This window comes from Pagrus pagrus (assembly GCF_965226575.1).
Source record: "Pagrus pagrus genome assembly, chromosome: 8".
NCBI classification, from domain to species: domain Eukaryota; kingdom Metazoa; phylum Chordata; class Actinopteri; order Spariformes; family Sparidae; genus Pagrus; species Pagrus pagrus.
The window spans coordinates 15,887,126-15,905,833 of record NC_140192.1 but is presented as its reverse complement, the minus strand read 5'-3'; the positions used below and the strand labels follow the sequence as shown (position 1 = coordinate 15,905,833).

At 40.0% G+C, this 18,708-nt stretch overlaps 1 protein-coding gene across 2 annotated transcripts in view; it reads right to left on the bottom strand.

Moving 5' to 3' along the window:
* The window catches only part of smarca2 (SWI/SNF related BAF chromatin remodeling complex subunit ATPase 2), a 47,605-nt gene extending 29,143 nt beyond the window's left edge, over positions 1-18,462 (bottom strand). The window contains exons 1-15 of one of the 2 annotated variants that reach the window (XM_084360561.1): positions 18,358-18,462; positions 16,449-16,712; positions 15,653-15,782; positions 15,081-15,479; positions 13,323-13,424; positions 10,124-10,376; positions 8,668-8,794; positions 7,959-8,132; positions 7,286-7,459; positions 6,337-6,507; positions 5,329-5,379; positions 2,709-2,839; positions 2,106-2,163; positions 1,710-1,804; positions 1,054-1,201 (exon numbers count right to left, since the gene is read on the bottom strand). In XM_084360561.1, coding sequence (XP_084216687.1) covers positions 1,054-1,201; positions 1,710-1,804; positions 2,106-2,163; positions 2,709-2,839; positions 5,329-5,379; positions 6,337-6,507; positions 7,286-7,459; positions 7,959-8,132; positions 8,668-8,794; positions 10,124-10,376; positions 13,323-13,424; positions 15,081-15,479; positions 15,653-15,782; positions 16,449-16,682 — 2,247 coding nt within the window. In that variant the 5' untranslated portion in view covers positions 16,683-16,712; positions 18,358-18,462. Of the gene's footprint in view, positions 1-1,053; positions 1,202-1,709; positions 1,805-2,105; positions 2,164-2,708; positions 2,840-5,328; positions 5,380-6,336; positions 6,508-7,285; positions 7,460-7,958; positions 8,133-8,667; positions 8,795-10,123; positions 10,377-13,322; positions 13,425-15,080; positions 15,480-15,652; positions 15,783-16,448; positions 16,713-17,941; positions 18,079-18,357 lie in introns of those variants that run through there. The other variant, XM_084360560.1, reaches the window with a different exon arrangement.
* Positions 18,463-18,708: the final 246 nt, after the last annotated feature.

Sequence of the window (18,708 nt, the reverse complement as noted above, 5' to 3'; positions counted from 1 at the left end):
ATTACAAGGCAGACCACGGTGGATAGTTTGCAACAGAGACGCCTGGACAACTCTACATGTGACAAACTTTCAACAGCAATAGCTAAATGGGTGGCTACAGCTTGCAGGTCAATTAACATTGTTTAGTTAACCTTTAAAAGTGTAAAGTTGGACACTACATTGTGTTAGTATTACTTATGAATGCTACATTCTTGCAAAAAGTCCATCTGTTGTTGCTTGTTGGGCTTGAGTTTGCCATGTTACGCTTTCAGCATATTTTTGAGCATGCTACTCTAGAGAATATTCTGGACGACGTTTGCAATTGTTTTGGATTGTTGCAATAATAATACGCATACATTTGCATAAAGCAATCATATTTGTCCACTCCCATGTTTATGTCTGCAGAAGAGTATTGAAAACTTGAAAACTATCCCTTTAAAGGGACATTTAGAACAGATAAAAATTGTGATTAATTTGCGCTTAATCACGAGTTAACTGTGGACAATCATGTGATTAAATTAAATATTTAAATAGATTGCCAGCCCTAATCAAAACCCACCAAATTACAGTAAAACTGCAATCAGTGGTAGTTCCAGCTACAAAAACAATTTAATGAATGGAAACTTGATTGTTATTATTCATTTCAGTATTTCTGTCACAGTCACATCTGTTTTGTTTTTCTTTGATAAATTACTGTCACATCGTTTTAAGCTGCCATTTTAAAAACCCTCCTCTGTGTTTGGCTCAAGGACAGTCATCATCCGAGATATGAGAGAAAATGGTAAGAAATTCTTTATTGCATTCATGAGTCATGTTGCTGGAAAACTCAAAGCCAGAAAAACAAACAAAAAATAAGTACTTTTTTAAGTACTTTACTTTCTGTAAAAAGGTTGTGCGGTGATAAACATTCAATCTATAACTCATTTAAAACACATAACGGATAGAAAAACATTTAAAAAATCTGAAATACCAACAACCCATTGCTCAAAACTGAGCAATCAAACCAGCAAAAGGCTGTTACAAAAGTCTACAAAATAAGAGCAAATGTAAGTATACGTGTATGCATGTGTCTACCTGGTAATGTTTGAGTGTGCCGTTGATCAGCAGGGACGACTGTTTCTCCACCCTCTCAATGACAGCGTGGGCCACTCCATAATAAGACGCGGAGCTGGTTTGTCCAGTGGGAACACTGTACTCATCATCCACATCCTGCTTGGCTGACCTGTGTGCATGATGTAAGAAAAAAAAAGGGAGTGAGAGGGATTTTGTCTGAGACCCCTCTAACACCAACTGAACTCTGCTCTTTAGAATTGATTTTAATGATCAGTTTCAAGACTCAGTTGGTCTGGCACCGGGAGCTCAGCTGGAGTGCAGCCAGAGATCCTCACAAGGAGCCCCTTTGGAAACGTCAAGATACGGTATAAGGTCTAACAGAGCTTTACTTATTTATGTGTTTATTCTATCATATTTTGTCTTTATTCTCAGTGTCTCACTGATTTACCCATACTTGAGACTCCCACTGGGAAAATGAAGAAGTTTCTTTGAAATCTTTTGAAGACGAAAAATATGTTTCTAACTTTAATGTTTTCTGTCTTTTGTTAACAATACCACTGAGCAAAAAAGATTTTTTTATCTTTGTTCTAACTAGCGCAGTTCCAGGTTGAAAACAAAAATATTTGTCCTGCAAAAAAATCACGAGATAGTGGGATAGTGAAGAAGTAATACAATACTCGATGATGTGCTTGGCAGCCGTCACATTCACTCTGTTTCCATTCGGATCGATCATCTTCTCCTCTGTTTCTGCCTTCGCCACCTCGTCTTCCTCCTTATGAGGCAAAATTGATAAGACATGACTGAGAGGATACATATAATGATAACAGACAAATTAACAAAGAAGCTACGAAGGGGATAAAACAAAAGCAGCCGAAACAGCATTATTTTAGAGCATACAGCTACAGCCCCCTGGTGGATTTTGATGTGTGTATTCAGTGTGTGTATGTATGTGTTGGTCTGACTGACTGGCTGAATCCCATTTAATAACATTTGCATGATTTGAAGAAGTGCAGACAGGGTGGCTGATCTAAAATCCGGCACTGTGGGAGTTCATTAATGAGAAAGTCACTGACCTCCTCCTCAAACTCAGAGCCGCTCTCCTCGCTGTCTGACCGCGGGGCCACTTCATACCTGTTTAATAAAGGATGAAAATAGAAAGCAGAGTATTTATATTTCTTGTCTGTCTGTCACAAATCAAAACAATGCACACCTTTGAGAGAATTAAGAAGCAGCAGCCTCGATGTGGGGTGTTTGACTTTATTTGAGATGGCACCTGGATGAGTCCTCATTGAACCTTGACAAGCTGCACAGCTTTTTAAAAGCACAAGATCAGACCACCGACCATCCAGTTAGTGAACAACAGCTCTACCTTTTGTAGCCACACTGATCCAATAACAACCGTACAACGATTCTAGGTTGATTATATATTTATTTGCCTAGTGTCTTTGTCCATTTTGACTCTGAGGGCACAGGAGTGTTGGTCTGTCTGCACTATTAAAAGGCTGCAAATCAGTATGTGTTGCAGTTCCTGTTTTCCTTTGGATGTGATTATTTTATTTTGAATATGACATTTTCAGCTTGTGCACAAAAAAGTGCCACTTGCAGTACAAAAATAACATCCGTGTAATGGAACGTGAGAGATTCAGTCAGTTTTACGCAGTAATGTGCCTCCTCACCCAGGGTTCATCTCGAGCCAGGCCTCCAGCTGGCTGGATTTTGGAGCATCCGTTCCCTGCAAAACTTTCCCAGTCTCCGTCTGAATCACTTTGACTGGCAGCTCACTCATTTGGCTGCTCTCATCCATGGGCTGCAGGACAAACAAACCAAAAGGACAAACATGAAGCATCAAATTCACTGGTCTATGTATATAAATGCCTGTAACGATTTGACTTAAAATGTATTTTTAACTAGGAATTAATTGTCCATAATGCCCTCTTTGTGATTATATCCACGTTGTTTTCATGCAGCCAAAGTTACAACGTAGCTATTCTTATTTGCATATTATTTTGTTTCTGTTGTGAGACGTTGGTAGTAGAGTGAAATTTAATCACAGCTCATGAATGCGACCTTAACCTGCAGTCATTAGCAAGCTGTTGCACTGCAGACAGAATCAATATTTTATGATCACTACAATGGCTGACAGAATGAACTAAAATACAGGTCAATGACAGCAGCTGTGCTGAGAGATCCGTTATATTGACATTTAAAATGAGTGATTACAGAGAAAGTTACAGAGCGCCTGATATGAAAATACAGATGATTGTCCAACCCTAGTAGACCCTCGTAAAAGACTTCATTATGTCAATAAAATGGCCTATATTTTTGCCTGCATTCAATTCAGATAAACATGATTAAGCTTTGCTGAGAACATTGTTGCAGTTACTCGATAACAAAGGAGGGGCAATAAATCCCAAACCTGTAAATGCCCCGCCTCATAAGAATCCAACATCTGGATCTACAGACAACTGATGGGACATGAATAAGTGTTTTTTTTTCTATATTTCTATATTGGCCATCAACTGTGTATCTGACATGAGACTGAAATGCGGCTGCAGCCCATTCTTTGTAAATTCACCCCTCAATCAGGAGACTTCCCAAGAGGGAACAATCATTTTATTGACACATACATAACAGGGATGATAAATGTGAAAAGACTTTGGCAATAAGACCTCATCATGGCATGTGGCTATGACAAACAGTGTGAGTTGGACTTTTAGTCAATGAGGGTCCAAGGTGGCCAATTTTGAGGCAAAAGAATGCATCTTACCTAGTTTAAATACATGCAAACAGGACCAGAGCACCATGATGGTATTTGCTTGGTAGCACTATTAGGGATGCATTTCATGCTTTGCAGTTTCTTTGCAAATTACTGTTTCTTTTTGTCTTATTCTATGCAATCCTTTTACTCGATCACCCCAGAGTAAGGAGAACTCAACTAAAAAGCTGAGGGAATCTGTAAGAAAGAACAAATAAATACTGCAGATATCGAGCGTTTTTTTGTTAATTACAAGACATTTGACTTGGTTTGGTTGTGCTATTACCTAGGGTGTTGTTTGCCTCTAGCAGAATAACTACAACTTTTTCTCATTGCTGCCAGAGCACATTATGAGGATTGAGGCAAAGTGGTTTCACAGCAGCTGTAATACATCAGTGAAAGCAGCAGAGATATGAGTATCAAAATAACAAGGTTTGCTTGACAGTGAAATATCCTCAAAGGAAGCAGGATAACCTCAGAGCCTGAGATCCATTTGTAAATCAATTAGTCACTCTGAAATATGAAATACCCTTCAAATCTGCAATAACTGATATTTGTTGCACCGATTTTCCACTTGGCCACAATTTTGGGCAATTGCTTACGAAAGGCCTCAGATCAGAGGCAGAGCAGCGCTTAGTAGCTCTCTGTACCCAGCCTTATTATGTATTTGTTTGTACAGAAGGGGCACAATGATGTCGTTTCTATCAGAATAAATTGGCATACACACAATATTTTCAGTATGTGTAACCTTGTTGCCAAACCACAACAGAGCTGGGAGCTAAAAATTACACATCCAACTCTCCCATCCATTATTTTTTCTATCTTTTATCAATTAAAATTTGAACAATTTGGACTGCACGTTACTTTTGTGCTACTCATGTGTGGTTTTGAGGTTTTTTTGTGACAAAATGTGGTTTGAACACCAGACAAATTCTTCAGGGATGCCTTCTGATGACAGACCTTGTAGTGTGTGACCCCGAGGTGCTGATCAGGGGGCCACACAAGATCGTATCGTATGGAAACCACAATGTCTTCTATGTTCAGGGGGGTGAGTCGAACATCTAAGGAGTTCATCTCTCTTTTAACCTGTTTTGGTCTCCACCATCTCTAGAGGGAAATATCTGGCTCCTAAGCTGCTGGATACTCCACGATGATCATCAGCTAGTTATTGACTCTGTATGCTGTTTGGTGCAAAGCATGTAGTGTTCAGTGGGTTTTTAGAGCGTTTTCTCTGAAAACAACTGCCTGATTCAGCCAAAAACAACAATGTGAGCGGTAACAGCGCAACACATCTGTTAAATTGTAGCCAGACAGCTAGCCGATGAGCTAAAACTTACTATAAAGCTTTGTAAAGCTGAGGGGAGCCTCATATTCAGGTAATTTGTTATTACATCTCTCAGATCACTACCGGGAGCATGTAACTTAATAGAATTCATTAATTAAAATATTGATTACAGCCACTTTCTAAAAGACAGCTACACATCAGGTATACAATGTTAAACGACCAAATATGACATAAAAACATAAGCACTGCAGCTCACCTCTCCATCAGGTCCAATGGCACTGGTGCCTTCGCCATCTCCATCCACCTTCTAGACATCAAGCACATAAATCCATTCAGCTGACATACATTACCAACAGCACGGTATGTTTTAAGTGAAGGTAACAGCAGCAGAGATTATATAATCTCTCAGTAATGCTTTTGGTTGGTTTTAATGGCATTGTTTCCTCCATTACTGGGTCAAAGGGCAGAGTCCTTCACTCTTAAGAGATCACAAATGGCTCTCCTACAGGATAATCAAGGATCATGATAGGTATCAAAATATTTTTTGAGGTGTATTACTGAAATCAACATCACATCAACTGAGCTGGCACAGTATGTGGCTCCAGAGAGAGCCTTTTCAAACGGCTAACGTCAGTGTCAGCGATCTCAGACCAGGTGTGCTGAGCAGCTGAGAGTCTGCAGGTGTTTGTTCCAGTCAGAGACAACACCAGATGAGCTCGGTGATTAGTTGTGCCTCTCGGACAGAAGGTATGAAATGATCTGGGTTGGCGTGCACTATCAGTCAAGCATATCACTGAGTTTGAGACGCTTTTAAATCACGAGGAGGCTATGTGATCCTCGACAATAACCACATTTTCATTCTAGAAGACACTTGAAATGAGGAAAATAATGAACCATGAGATGAAAGTAATTATAAGGTATAATTCATGTCACAGTGTCCTAGGGAAATTGACTTCATGCAAGGATATACGCCCATCTACACTGAAACTTACTACATAACAGGGTGTTTGCCTGGATTTTCACCCAAAATAATCTTGAGTAATTTACTGCTTTGGCCAGAAGTGCGAAAATATTTAGAAACATACCAACAAGTAGTTGGTTTTGCCCTTTGCATGCCTTGTTTGACTCAATAGGAAAAATTATATTCACCATATAAAAATCTATTTAACGTCTTTATAATAAACTAGTAGAATACAAATTTGACATCCAACAGCATGAATCATCATCCTGTCAATAATAACCACTTGACCATTTCTCTTCCTACCTTCTTTTTCTTCTTCTTCTTCTTCTTCTCCTTGGCAGCTTGAGCAGCTTTGTGTTCATACACCAGGGTGGTGAGATTGGCCACGTACTCATCAGTCTGCTGCAGCAAGTAGGCCAGTCGCTTGTCTTTCTTCTGGTCAATTAGTTTTCGGTAGCCTTCTTCATCTTCTGCCTGAGAGGGGAACGGTGACAGGAGGTTAATGGTAGAAGCAATCAATCGGCATAATATCACTTAGAGATTGATGACATTCATATAAAGCCAGTTAGACCACGTTTTGTATGATTAGTGCAGCTCTGGGGTGCGAATGCATCAATCCAATATGAGAGATCAGTGTTGGCTGCCTCGGATCATCAAATCTGACAAATTCTAAAGAACCGAAAGTCCTGCACACTGTCTATCACTTGTGTTCACTGTATTTGCAATACTTTCATTCTCCGTTCCCTATGAACACACTTATTATTTTTACACACTGCCATACAATTGCCCTTAGACTTTAAAGAGTAATTGCAATCATACCATATTGTGATATCTACAAATTTTATATTGAAAAATAAGAAAATATGTGCTCGGTATTCATTAAAAGATGCATCACTATTTAGGTTCATAGAGCAGACTATATTGCTCATGTTGCAGATTTTGTCTTACTTTTAATGCAGTGGAAGTAAACCATTAATATATCAGCTGTGCTGTGCTTTATTCAGTGTGTGTCAAAGTTTGCTGGGTATTTCATCTGTCATCTATCAGTGAGTATGGCTGTATATGGCCAGTTAATTCTGGCTTATTCTGACCTCTTACAGCTAATATTTCAAAAGAAAGAGTCAAATAAATCAATAGTATAAACTGATTTCTGCCTACTGCCATGACAAAGCTCAAGTGTACAGCTCTTAGGACTGTGTAATCATTTCTGAAAGGTGTGTAACAATGTATATTTTGACTTTCAGGTACTTACCATAAGTCTCCTCATCCTCTCTTTCTCGATTCTCTCAGTCTCCTTCTTCTGTTCCCGCTCTGTGTTGGTGTGCCAGTTAGCGACAGCTCTGGTGAGTTTCTGGGTTTTACCGGACACTGAGCGGTGATATTCTTTAAAGTCTTTAGCATGCTGAAGGATGCTATTGAGATATTCCTGAAAAACAAGTCACAAAACTTGTTGAAGCAAAAACAATATTTTGACAACATGGCACACTAGAAAAAGAACATTAAGACCCCACTTGCTTTGTCAGTTTTGTCATCTACTTTAGATGGTATCATTGACAGCTTGATGACACTGCTTTGTAAGCCTTCAGCCATGTTATTAAGATTTGTTTTGACAGTGGTTGTCCGCTGTCAAGAAATAGACTACGGATGTCTCTTTTTGAGACTTCTCTTCTTCAACTTTTTCAGCTGAAGCTTGCAGAAAACATTTGAATGGTCAAAGTATTGAAGTTTTCTTCAAACAGCAGCTCGAAGTGATAATGACTCACACTTGAATTTCAAAATCTCAGTTATCACAACAACGTTTCATGGCATTCATTGCAAATTAATGTAACAACCAGAACACGGTATAATAGATGATTCTCGTTCCTAAACCTTGAAACTGACATAGCTCTTCTCTGAATTCTATCAAACACAAGTGTGTGGATCACCTGATGTTTCTGTCTGCGCTTCTTCTCCTGCTCCAGCTTCTGCTGTTTCTCCAGCTTCTCCGTCATGCGTGCCTCCCTCAGCGTCTGTCGCTTGCTGCGTCTATAAGCCTTAGAGTTGAGGGCCGTCTCCAGGGTTGTGTCTCGCCTCATACATGCCACCACGTCCTGCCTCAGCTGGAGATACAGTACACACAGGTTACACATAAAAATCTAATTCAAGGTATATTGATGATAACAGTAGATTTTTTACATGACGCAAAACGGAAACTAATACATAAAGATTCAGGTTATGAGGCATCATTAAACTTTTTAATGGTCTCACACCAATTAACAACAACTTTGGATTTATTTTCTTAAAATTAAGGCAGTGAGGGGTGTTCTAAGGATAAAACTAAATTCGATCCAACTGAAATGACTATTTCACATGATGTGCATGAAGTTATTTTGTAGTATTTAACTGAAACTGGAGAAAGTAATAGCAAAGGCTGACACAACTCTATTGTTTTAACAACTACACTGTTAAGCTCCTGAGCAAGATAAAATGGTAAACCCAGGGCAAAAAACTAACACCTTCTGTGTGGATTCAATGAGCATGAGACAATGAGGAAAACAGCAGTATGTCCTGGTGCTCCCAACTGTAAGTCATTCTGGGTAAATTAATATTCTGTGCAATCACACTGAACATGAAAACACAGCAGCTGCTGCGTACCTGCCGCTGGAAGTTGAGTAGGCGTAATGCCTTGAGCTCAACTGTGGCTTTAGTCCTCAGGTCGGGGGGCAGAGAGCCCGGCAAACTTTCCAGTTCCTGGATTCGGTGTGCAATCCGAGCCTGCAATCTGAGGAACATTATGAAGATGGTAAATCAACTGGTCTTTTTGCAAATAAAAAACTAGCCTATAAAAACACATATTTAGTGTACTTTTGGACTAAAAAATCGATCTCCACCTGCTCAGGCCCTCATCCGACCAAGACAAGACAGGAAGGTTAATGCATGTGTGCACGCTATCATACCCAATTACCCTAAAAGGGATGAATAAAGAGGTTGTTTAAAGAATTAATTAAGTCCTTGTTTGTAGAGAAAGTTGCTGTTTTTCCAATGGTTTCCCAGAGGTACTGTATCTTCAGACAGCTTCGTTGGCTAGACAAGGTGAAGAGAGGTCTTCTGTCTCCGGTCTCTGATCATTTCCTGACCAATGCAGCTTGTCAATGGTGATCTGAGATTACTATGAAGAGATCATCAAAACAAGAGCCTTGAAGTTGTATGAAGAAAAAGAAGCCTCAGGGCCACAGCAAGATTAAGGCCTGTGAACCTTTCCTCATATCTCCATCTCTGTTCTCAGAAAAGGATACAGCCTGAGGGATACTATAACCACATCAGAGAATGGTGATTGTGTATGCACAGCATCATTATCAAAGACCTCAGAGGCTCCAACACAAAATGACGAAGACATTATGAAGTTCACAGCCAAGCCATGCAAACTGAACCCTTTTTAGACACGTACTTCAAAAAGTCTGAAAATTTCTGAAGCACTTCCTTCACAAAATCTAAATTAACTCTATTCAAAGGATAGGATACAGCACACCCTCTCTCTCTCTGTGCATGTGATTTGTGATATTGGGTTATGGTGAGTGATGTGAGTGTGACCCACAGGTCTCCTGCTAGGTTCCCATACCTACTTCGAGCCGTCCAGTGAATGAAAAAACACCTTTATCGGTGTCTGTAGCACCATTGGCAAATGTGGACTCAGAGTATGTGTTGCCAGCCTACATTACAACTGGGAGTCAAGAACAAGTCGATAAAAGTGCGACACTTGATTTTGTAAATTTATAAAGTTAAAAAAAAAAATGTCTGCAAATTAATTGCTGGTAAATCGTCTTTCACTTTAGTGCCATAAAAGTTGTGGTTAATTTGTTAGATTGATTTCCTTTTATCTTTGTCACACAAAAATATGAATTCATTACTGACATACTATCCTTACTTACAAAAAGTACTTACATACTTTTATCAATTATATTTATCTTAATCATATTGACTTGACAGTTATCTTTTTGTATGCGAGTATAGTATTATATGTAATGTAACATTACATATAATTCATGATTGTATGTGCAGAAGTATTTCTGTATGATGACACCAGTGCTAAATGGATAATAAAGATAAATACCTGTACTCTCTCTCTTGCAGGATCCCAACTGGGTCCAAGCCCTGAGGCTTCTGGATTGGTGTGACGCGGTTCTGTTTCTGCTGCATCTGGAGCATGGGAGACACCTGCTGCCCGGGAGGCTGAGGGGTCACTGAGCTGCCTGGCATGGGTCCAGCTGGCACAGCGGAGGCCTGAGGTGGTGCAGGGGACGGGCGTCCACTAACAGCTGGGGTGAGGTGCTTCTGAGCATTGGCTTGACTTTCACCACCCTGACCTGGAGAACAAAGAATTGTGTCAATTTTCAGTAGGACAGGCTGGACAAAATACTCCTTGATATGCTTTCATATATCTTATACCTTCTTTTAAACATTATGAAAGACTTGGATATCAACAGGTTTTTGGATATCGGCAAATATTCTAACAGAGACCTTGTCAAGAAGGTGGTTGGCATGAGTGAAAAAGCAGCACAAGCAGCACCAGTCGTTCCACTTTTCCATATTTTTATGTGATAAACAACATTTGATGCTGCGTTTATCTGAGTATGCATGGCCGTGCAGGAGGAATATAATCCTTTTTGGAATAAGAGCAAAACATGAATATCTTGTGCATGTAAACACAGTAAATGAAACGCAAAGCAGATGAAATATAACATTTAAAAAGCTTTCAACCAAACATTTCTTTTCTAGTTTTTGATCCTGTTGAGGACTGGTGGGCTGGGGATAAACGTTGGTCTTTTTTTTAATGTTTAGCCAGATTTTAGCAAAGCAGTGGGGCTTGATTTTGGGGGTTTAGACCAGCGACCTCCACAGCCAATATTTTAGCTTAAAGACATCACCTCACACACAAGTCTGGAAGTGGACAACTCTGTAGAGAAATTAACTTTGCTAATTTACACACTTAGGCAGGTACATGTCAGGAAGGGTTTCCTACTTATGTCATTTTCAGACATAGACTGGCAGGGCATGGGACACCTACACATAACATTATGCCTTTCCCCTCCCAGGCCTGGCTCAAGGGAGATCAACCTGTTTCGATGGTCACTCTAATCTCCATGTCTGGTGCTTCACCTGGAAACAATTTACCACCAGAGACCCTTCCCTTTGTTGTTGTTTTGACAACCTAATTTTTTGTATTTATCCAGTTTTAAATTGACCTCAGTGGGAATTGTGATTTTTGTTTTTTATCTTGGATTTTTAATTGTGTATTTGACTATTACTGCCGTTTTTGTCTTAACCTTTGTTGAAATTCAAAACACTTTACATACAATATATGGTGGAAATTTGTAAAGACTGCTTAGTTTAAATTAGGGTTATGATTGGAAAAACAAAACCTAACCTAAAGCGAATGCATACATTTTGGTGCATGTAGTATATATTGCTGCACCATATCGTCCAATGCTAAATCTTTCATGTCATTTCAACATGTGAGAGCTATCACCTGGGTAGATTAATATTCATTATTATGAATCTTTAAGACACTTAATTTATTTGTAAAGTACAAGATTTTCTACAAGATATGCATCAGTCACGAGTGGTAGACTGTAGGAATTTTACCACTTCGAACTGATGCAGACATGAGAAAAGCATGTTTTGCTGCTGGTGTGTGTGGTTGAACACTGGTAGATTACTCCGAGAGCTACTGACAAATGGGAGGTTTTCTAATGAATAAAATTCTCATGAATAAATTCTCTAAATCATCTTATTTTAATGACAAAAGCTTGGAAATGAAGGAAAACAGAGGGAAGAGGGAAAAAAGAAACAGAAAAGTGCTGCTTCAATGACAAAGAACTGGAGAATTTTGTTTACTTCCATCACTCATCCTGATGGGAATTTATTTCTCTTCACATGTATTACTATAATATTTTGCCCAAATTTCCATAAAATGACAGTGGGCCACTCACTGTACTCCGTGTCTCCTAGTTAGGAATCATGTCTTGTTCATCAACAGCGCCTGGCTTCACACTTTTCATGGCTTTGACAGAAAATTATGGCTGTCCAGATGGAGCTGTCCAAATGACCAGCAGCGTATGCAAATTGTTTGTGTTTCAGGCAGGGTAGAGTTCCCTCTTTGCAACAGGAAAAATGCAGTCTCTTCAAAGCCGCTGCTGTCACTCTGTATTTTAAGTCAACCTTTGATTGAAGCATCGTTCCACAACATCACATGCCACTCAAAAAATTCACTTTAGTTACCTTTCAAAGACACTCTGATGTAAGACTACACATCAAACAGATGGGTGTTGCTGTTCAGTCTCAAACCTTTCTCTTCCAGTCAGACTGGGTTATGATGTATATAATGAAAAAGTGTACTGTAAGTGAAAACTAATGCCGCTCATTGTGACTCTAGTCCACATACACATTTGACTTCTCAGCTCAGCTGGTCCAAAATATGCACTGAGAGAGTACTAATGCCCAGGTCATACAACACGACTTTCAAAGGAGTCCGAACACTGTACTGTTCACACTCTTTCTTGTCATCAGGAGTCATGAATCTGTGGTTTGCACACTAAATGACTTATTGGCGACACAGGGTCACACAAGATCACTAGGGGTGCCACAACTCTAAATTTTGCAAAACTAGCTTTTATTTTTCATCATCAAAGGCAGCATCAGTGATAACCATAACCCTAACCCTGCACGCGCTGGCCTGTGCACGTCTGCATGTCTTCCTTTCATGTCTTGAAAGGAGAAAAAACACATCAAAAACACAGACACAAAACAACACAACTAGCTTATCAGTAGCCTGCAGCTGCACTTCCATATACACATAGACACATATGATGTTGGGTTTATTTTCTTTTTCAGGAAGCCTTTATGATTTGGGAAAAAAGAGGGTTCACTCATGGGGGAAGAACTGAACTGAAGAGAACTGATAGCATTGCCACAGATCTTTTATTGATTTGTTTTGGAAGAGGTCTTACTCGGGACAGATTTGACAAACCCAAACAACAAACTTACGAAATTTCTAACAAACTAAATTCAATTATTTTGCTGTTTAATGTTAAAGCCCCACAGGGTAGTAATTTCTGTTTAGCTGTGTCATGGGAATGATGGGGCCAAAGCAGTGCAACTTGTTGGTGCGCACAAAAACAAGGAAGCGAAAGAAAAGAACATGAGTGAGGGACGGATCAGGATGCACGGCAGCCCCGCCCATCGCTGACTCAACCAATTATTTAGCCTGCTATATTCCCAGCGGGTATCGGCAACACATTGGCTTTACTTACCATCAGACCAAGGCTTGGGTCCTGCGCTTTGATTGTGACCTTGCATGGCTGGTGTAGGGCAGGGACTTGACTGGGGACCACCCATAGGTGCCATTGGCATACCTTTCAACACAATAACGATTAATATTTTAATAATTCATCTGTTGCACTTTCAAATTGTAGACAAGCAGATAATGTGAGCCTGTGATGTGCTACAGTAGCTACTGTTTGACAAAAAAACTTTAACCTTCCTGTCTGTTTGTTTCATCCTTTTATTGAAGAACAGTTTAATGCTTCTGAAAATCAAAGGGTCTGATTTTTTTCAACACTGTAAATGAATAACTTTAAGTTTTAAACTGTTAATCAGACAAAATAAGTTATTTGAATACGTTAACTTAGTTGTTACAAACTAGAGGCACCGACAGGACCTTTTACAAACTATTGTTATCGGCTTAACTTGGCTCCAATAGTTGCCGATGGCTGCACAGCCTCCACCGAGTGCGTCACCATTTTGCAAGGATACTCTGAGTCAGTCATCATCATTTGAGGGCAACTTCTGCTGAAAATATCTGTGTGCATGTGATTGACTCCTGATAATCTTAAGTAAACAAATTGACACAGACAGGTAACTGCTGTACATTACCGTTCGATATGCAGCAGCCATACATGCGCGACAGACATTTAAAATTAATGTCACATTTTTCCATGTAGCCTAAGAGAGATTAATGTTTCATCAGTGATATTTTGTTCATAAAGTAATTCTCCACTCCATGAAATACCTTCTAGCATTACTCTGGCAATGCGGTTAGAAAATATGGGCTACAGTTAAATCTTTGCGGTCCTGGGGTAACGTTTAACGTTTGAAAAGCTGATTTTACTGGAGGCTGACAAGTGTGGCATTCAAGTCATAGCTAGTCTTGCATAGCCAGACCTCTCTCATCTGACCCGTTTTCAGTTATTCTCCCCACAAGTTATCTAGTCTCGAATATATAACACAACACCATCACCTTCACCTTCACCAACGTTATAAAGCCCAAGTTTCACTGTAACTTATCATCGAGAGGGTGGGAGGGACTGGGGGAGAGAGAGAGGGAGAGAGAGAGGGCCCTAATGTTCAGTTAAAAAGTTTTAATGAAGTTAATACCAAAGATTGTTCAATTTTGACAGTGTTACATTTAAAAAAAGAAATACAAACATTTAAAATATGAATATAGCAATCATAACTACACAAACAACATCATTTCCATCACAAGACACATTTATAAACGAGGTAGAAATCGCAAATAGGGGACTTATCTGGTACAGAAAATTGTGAGTTTTACCATGAAAAACATCTCTGACACCGGAAAATTATTTAGATTGGATAAGCTTTAAATTTATCAAGTCTCTGGAAATTATTACAGTTGTCTTTTCAATGCAAGCTGACACGCTGCTCATGCCAGAATACGTCAACAGCCAGGTTACATTGCAGGCATGGAAGCTCTTAGGTCAGATCTTGTCCACACCGAGATATGAACCATCCATGTTTTGAGGTGGCCTGGCTCACATTTCATGGAGGACACGGAGCTCGCATTGAAGTGTCAAGTGTGTCTGGATCAAGTCATTGGATCAAGTCACAAAAAAATACAATCCTTATTCTGGATCTTTAAATTGAGAGTTTAAGAGACCATGCTCAAAAAAAAGAAAATCCTGCACAAATCAGATTCATCTGCTCATAATAAAGAAACCAACAGTATCAAAATAACCAGTTTGCATCATTCAACAACTGTATTTTATTACCTGCAGGCCGGTTGTAAGGACTAGCACCAGGTGCCTGCTGCTGCGGCTGCTGTTGTTGTTGTTGTTGCTGCTGTTGCATTGTGGGTAAGCTCCTCTTGCCCTGAACAGCCAGTTGGAGGTTTTCAGGCAGGGGTTGCCCACGCCCCAGGATCTTGTAGGCCAGGATCTGAGCTCTGAGCTGCTGCAGTTGGATCGGACTGAAAGCAGATGGTCCCCGCCCCTGCTGGCCCATGGTGGACATGTTGGGCATGGCTCCTTGGGGATCCATGGGCATCATAGGACCTGACTGGGAGGGAGGCATGTGGGGTGGTGTGGGTCCCCCACCACCTCCACCTCCTGACATGGGACTAGAGGCATGCTCATGGACACCCATGGGGGATGGATGGGGGGACATGTATCCTACAGTAGACAGGAAGAAGTTCACATTAGCACCCTTAAAGCGGTGGTTCCCAAGGGGTCAGAGCCAACCTGAGGGGTGGGAAATAGTCTATGGAGTCACAAGATTATGATAATCACAATCTAATTCACCTGCCTAGAAAGCAATTTAGCTTTTAAACCAAAGCATTTGTTACCTTGGCTGTGCTGGTCCATAGGGCTCTGTGGAGGCCCCATACCACTATGCAGGGATCTCATCCCCACACCTTTCATATGGCCAAAGTGCATCGCATCTGCCATGGTCTTGTCATTCATCCCCTCCATGGTCTGACAATAGGGAAGAAAAGATTCAGGGTCATGATCAATTTATTGTATACAACATTTTCCCCCACAACAGTAATGTAACCTGTAAATAATCAGATAACCTGAAAATCAAGATCTACAAAAAGTCTGTGGGGATGAAAAATAGTCTGTCAATCCAACATCCAACATACATTATCAATATGCCAGAGACTCATGCATTAATAAATATCTCAGAAAACTATTTAAAAAAACAATTTTTAATGATTATTTTGGGTATTTGTGTTGCCAACAAGCGAAAGGTTACAACTACAACCACAAACCCTTACAAATCATTTTTATAATAACCACATTTCATAAACAAATAAATCTATATATAAATATAAAAGAAATGTATTCTTAGTTTCTGTTGGACAAACTATGTCACAGAAATACATGCCTTAATTACCTGAAACATATCTTGGTATTTCTGTAATGGGATTTCTTGTTACAATATACCAACGCAGTGAGCCACCATAGTCGATATATTGGTCTGGCCAGTTTATCTGCCAGTCTCTTGTAACAAGGATCTCAGTCAAATTATATCAATGAAGTCATTTAGACTTCACAGAGAATCTAATATAATATACTACAATACTCTGCTTGTGCAACAGTGACATAAAAAGACACTAACAAACAGTCGGGATGCTGTACCTTGTGCATAGGATACATGCTGTCCTGAGAGTAATCACTTTGTCCCTGGCCCTGCATGCTGTGAGGTGCGTTGGGTGTTCCAGGTCCAGGGCTGGGTCCCATCATACTGTGAACAGAGCCTGGTGAGGGGTCCGGTCCAGGGCTGGGGCCCAAGATGGGCCCTGGTGATAAACCTGCCCCCGGAGAAGGGCCAGGATGGGACATACCACCTGAGGTATCTGAAGGGGTGGACATCGACTGAAATGCTGGGAGGACACCAGTCGGCTTCAGGAAACAGAGGAGGGACAGTATTATAATGACATGCAAAGTCCAATACCACCATAAAATGTCACATAAGTTAATATTTTAGCTGTTTAAACAGTCTCCTTTTTGTTTAATGAGCTGCATATCATGTATAAAAAGATGTTAAATAATGCTATATTATTATTTAAAAACACAGACCCTTAAATAATCAATGAGTTAAATCAACCACTCTTTGCCAGTGTCAATAAAAACATATTACGATGAGCTCCAAAAAGTGAACTCTACAAAATGCTGTTTCATTCGCTCCTATCTCCTAGCTTGTCAGTGTTACATTTTCTTTTTAGGCACTATGCAGTGAAAGATATCTGCTTTGGGTGTCATCTGGATTAAGATTGCCATGAAATTCTGTTTTGTAATATCTATTGTTTGTCTACCTTATAACCAGAGTCATTTCATTATTTAATTTAAATGTATTTTAACAACAAATCAATGTAATCATTTTAAATTTTAGCATTTTAAGATGACTTAAATTAGGGGGCGACCTGGTAGGATAGTGTTTGCAAAGCGGACCTTTGTTACATGTCATTCGCCCCTTTGTCTCTACCATCTACTCTCAATAAAGGCAAAAGGAGCACCTCATAGCTAGTGTTTCTTGAGGCCTAGCATATGTTTAAATGTATCTTCATGATAAAAGTCAATCAACCTTTAAGCCCCTTTATGAATGTGGACATTACATCAACCATAGCTTATGCACTATATACATAAAAGTGAATTGGGTATGTGGACTGCAAAGTTTAATGAGAGGAAATGTCTTTCTTCTGTGTTCATCACTAGTGACACACAAACATCCACAGCTGGACATCTTTCCGTCCACTTTTTTAAAAAAGTCCATCACTTTCTGCTGTCAACTTCAGGCACATAGCTTCTGGTGCACAAATGCAGATGATCACATTTGAATGATCTACAGTTTAAAGACGTATATTTCGGTTTTGTTTTATGCACAACACAATGATCCATCTCAGATATGCTATAGGAAGGTAATCGTGATAATCGTGGTCAACTAATGCCCACCAAAGGTAACGTTTGAACAAACAGGCCGTATTTAAAGCGTTTAAACATATGTCTATACGAGTCAATTACTAAAACACAGACTACATAGCGCGATAAAGATGATATTAACAGGCTAGCGGTCGTGTTATATCGTCGTTTTCTGACAACAACAGCAACGTTAGCTTGATAACATTAACTACCACTTTGGAGATCTCTGATTGGATCATGGCTTCCCCAAAAACTGGTGGCCATCACGGATGGGCAAACAAAATCAAACTTTAAATGAAAGTCAAGCTCTTGACATGACCTCGGCGACATTTACAGAGACGATAATAAACTTTAATATGACATCGAGAATCACACGGTTTCTCAAACTAACGCTCAAGACGTTTACGCTGTCTGCATCGCTCGATCGTTGGGGAACTTAGCTAACAGCTAGCCGACGTTAGCTAGGATAGCAACTAGCCTTCTAGCTAGTCCGAGTGACGCTGGCTTGTCGTTATAGAATCTCCTCCACGCGAACTGTGTCCATGTCAAAAAGTTTGGACAGTTAGCGGTAGACTAAACAGTTACGAGTCAAGATGTATCGAAAAGGAAGCGCTGCTGGTCAGTTTACCTTTGTGCTGAACTGTAACTGCACACAATTAGGTGAAAATATTATGTTTCTTAAAAATATGACTGCTGTCCATAAGTTCACTCCCCCTCGGTGTTGTTATGCTGACATATTAAACTTTTTCTGCTGTTGCCATTACTGATTTGTCAATGTCCCCGGAAATTCCGCCTACCTCCACTGCGATTGGCTGGACCGCACGTCAATCATCTTATGTTGTATTTAGGGGGGGGCATGTGTCTGCAGTGAAACCACGACTGTAACTTTCTGCCTGAGTGGCAATGGCTGCACGGTATTCATGTAAAAGTGAACCATAACTTGGAGATAATGTTTGGGGCCTCACCCGTGACGGGACTA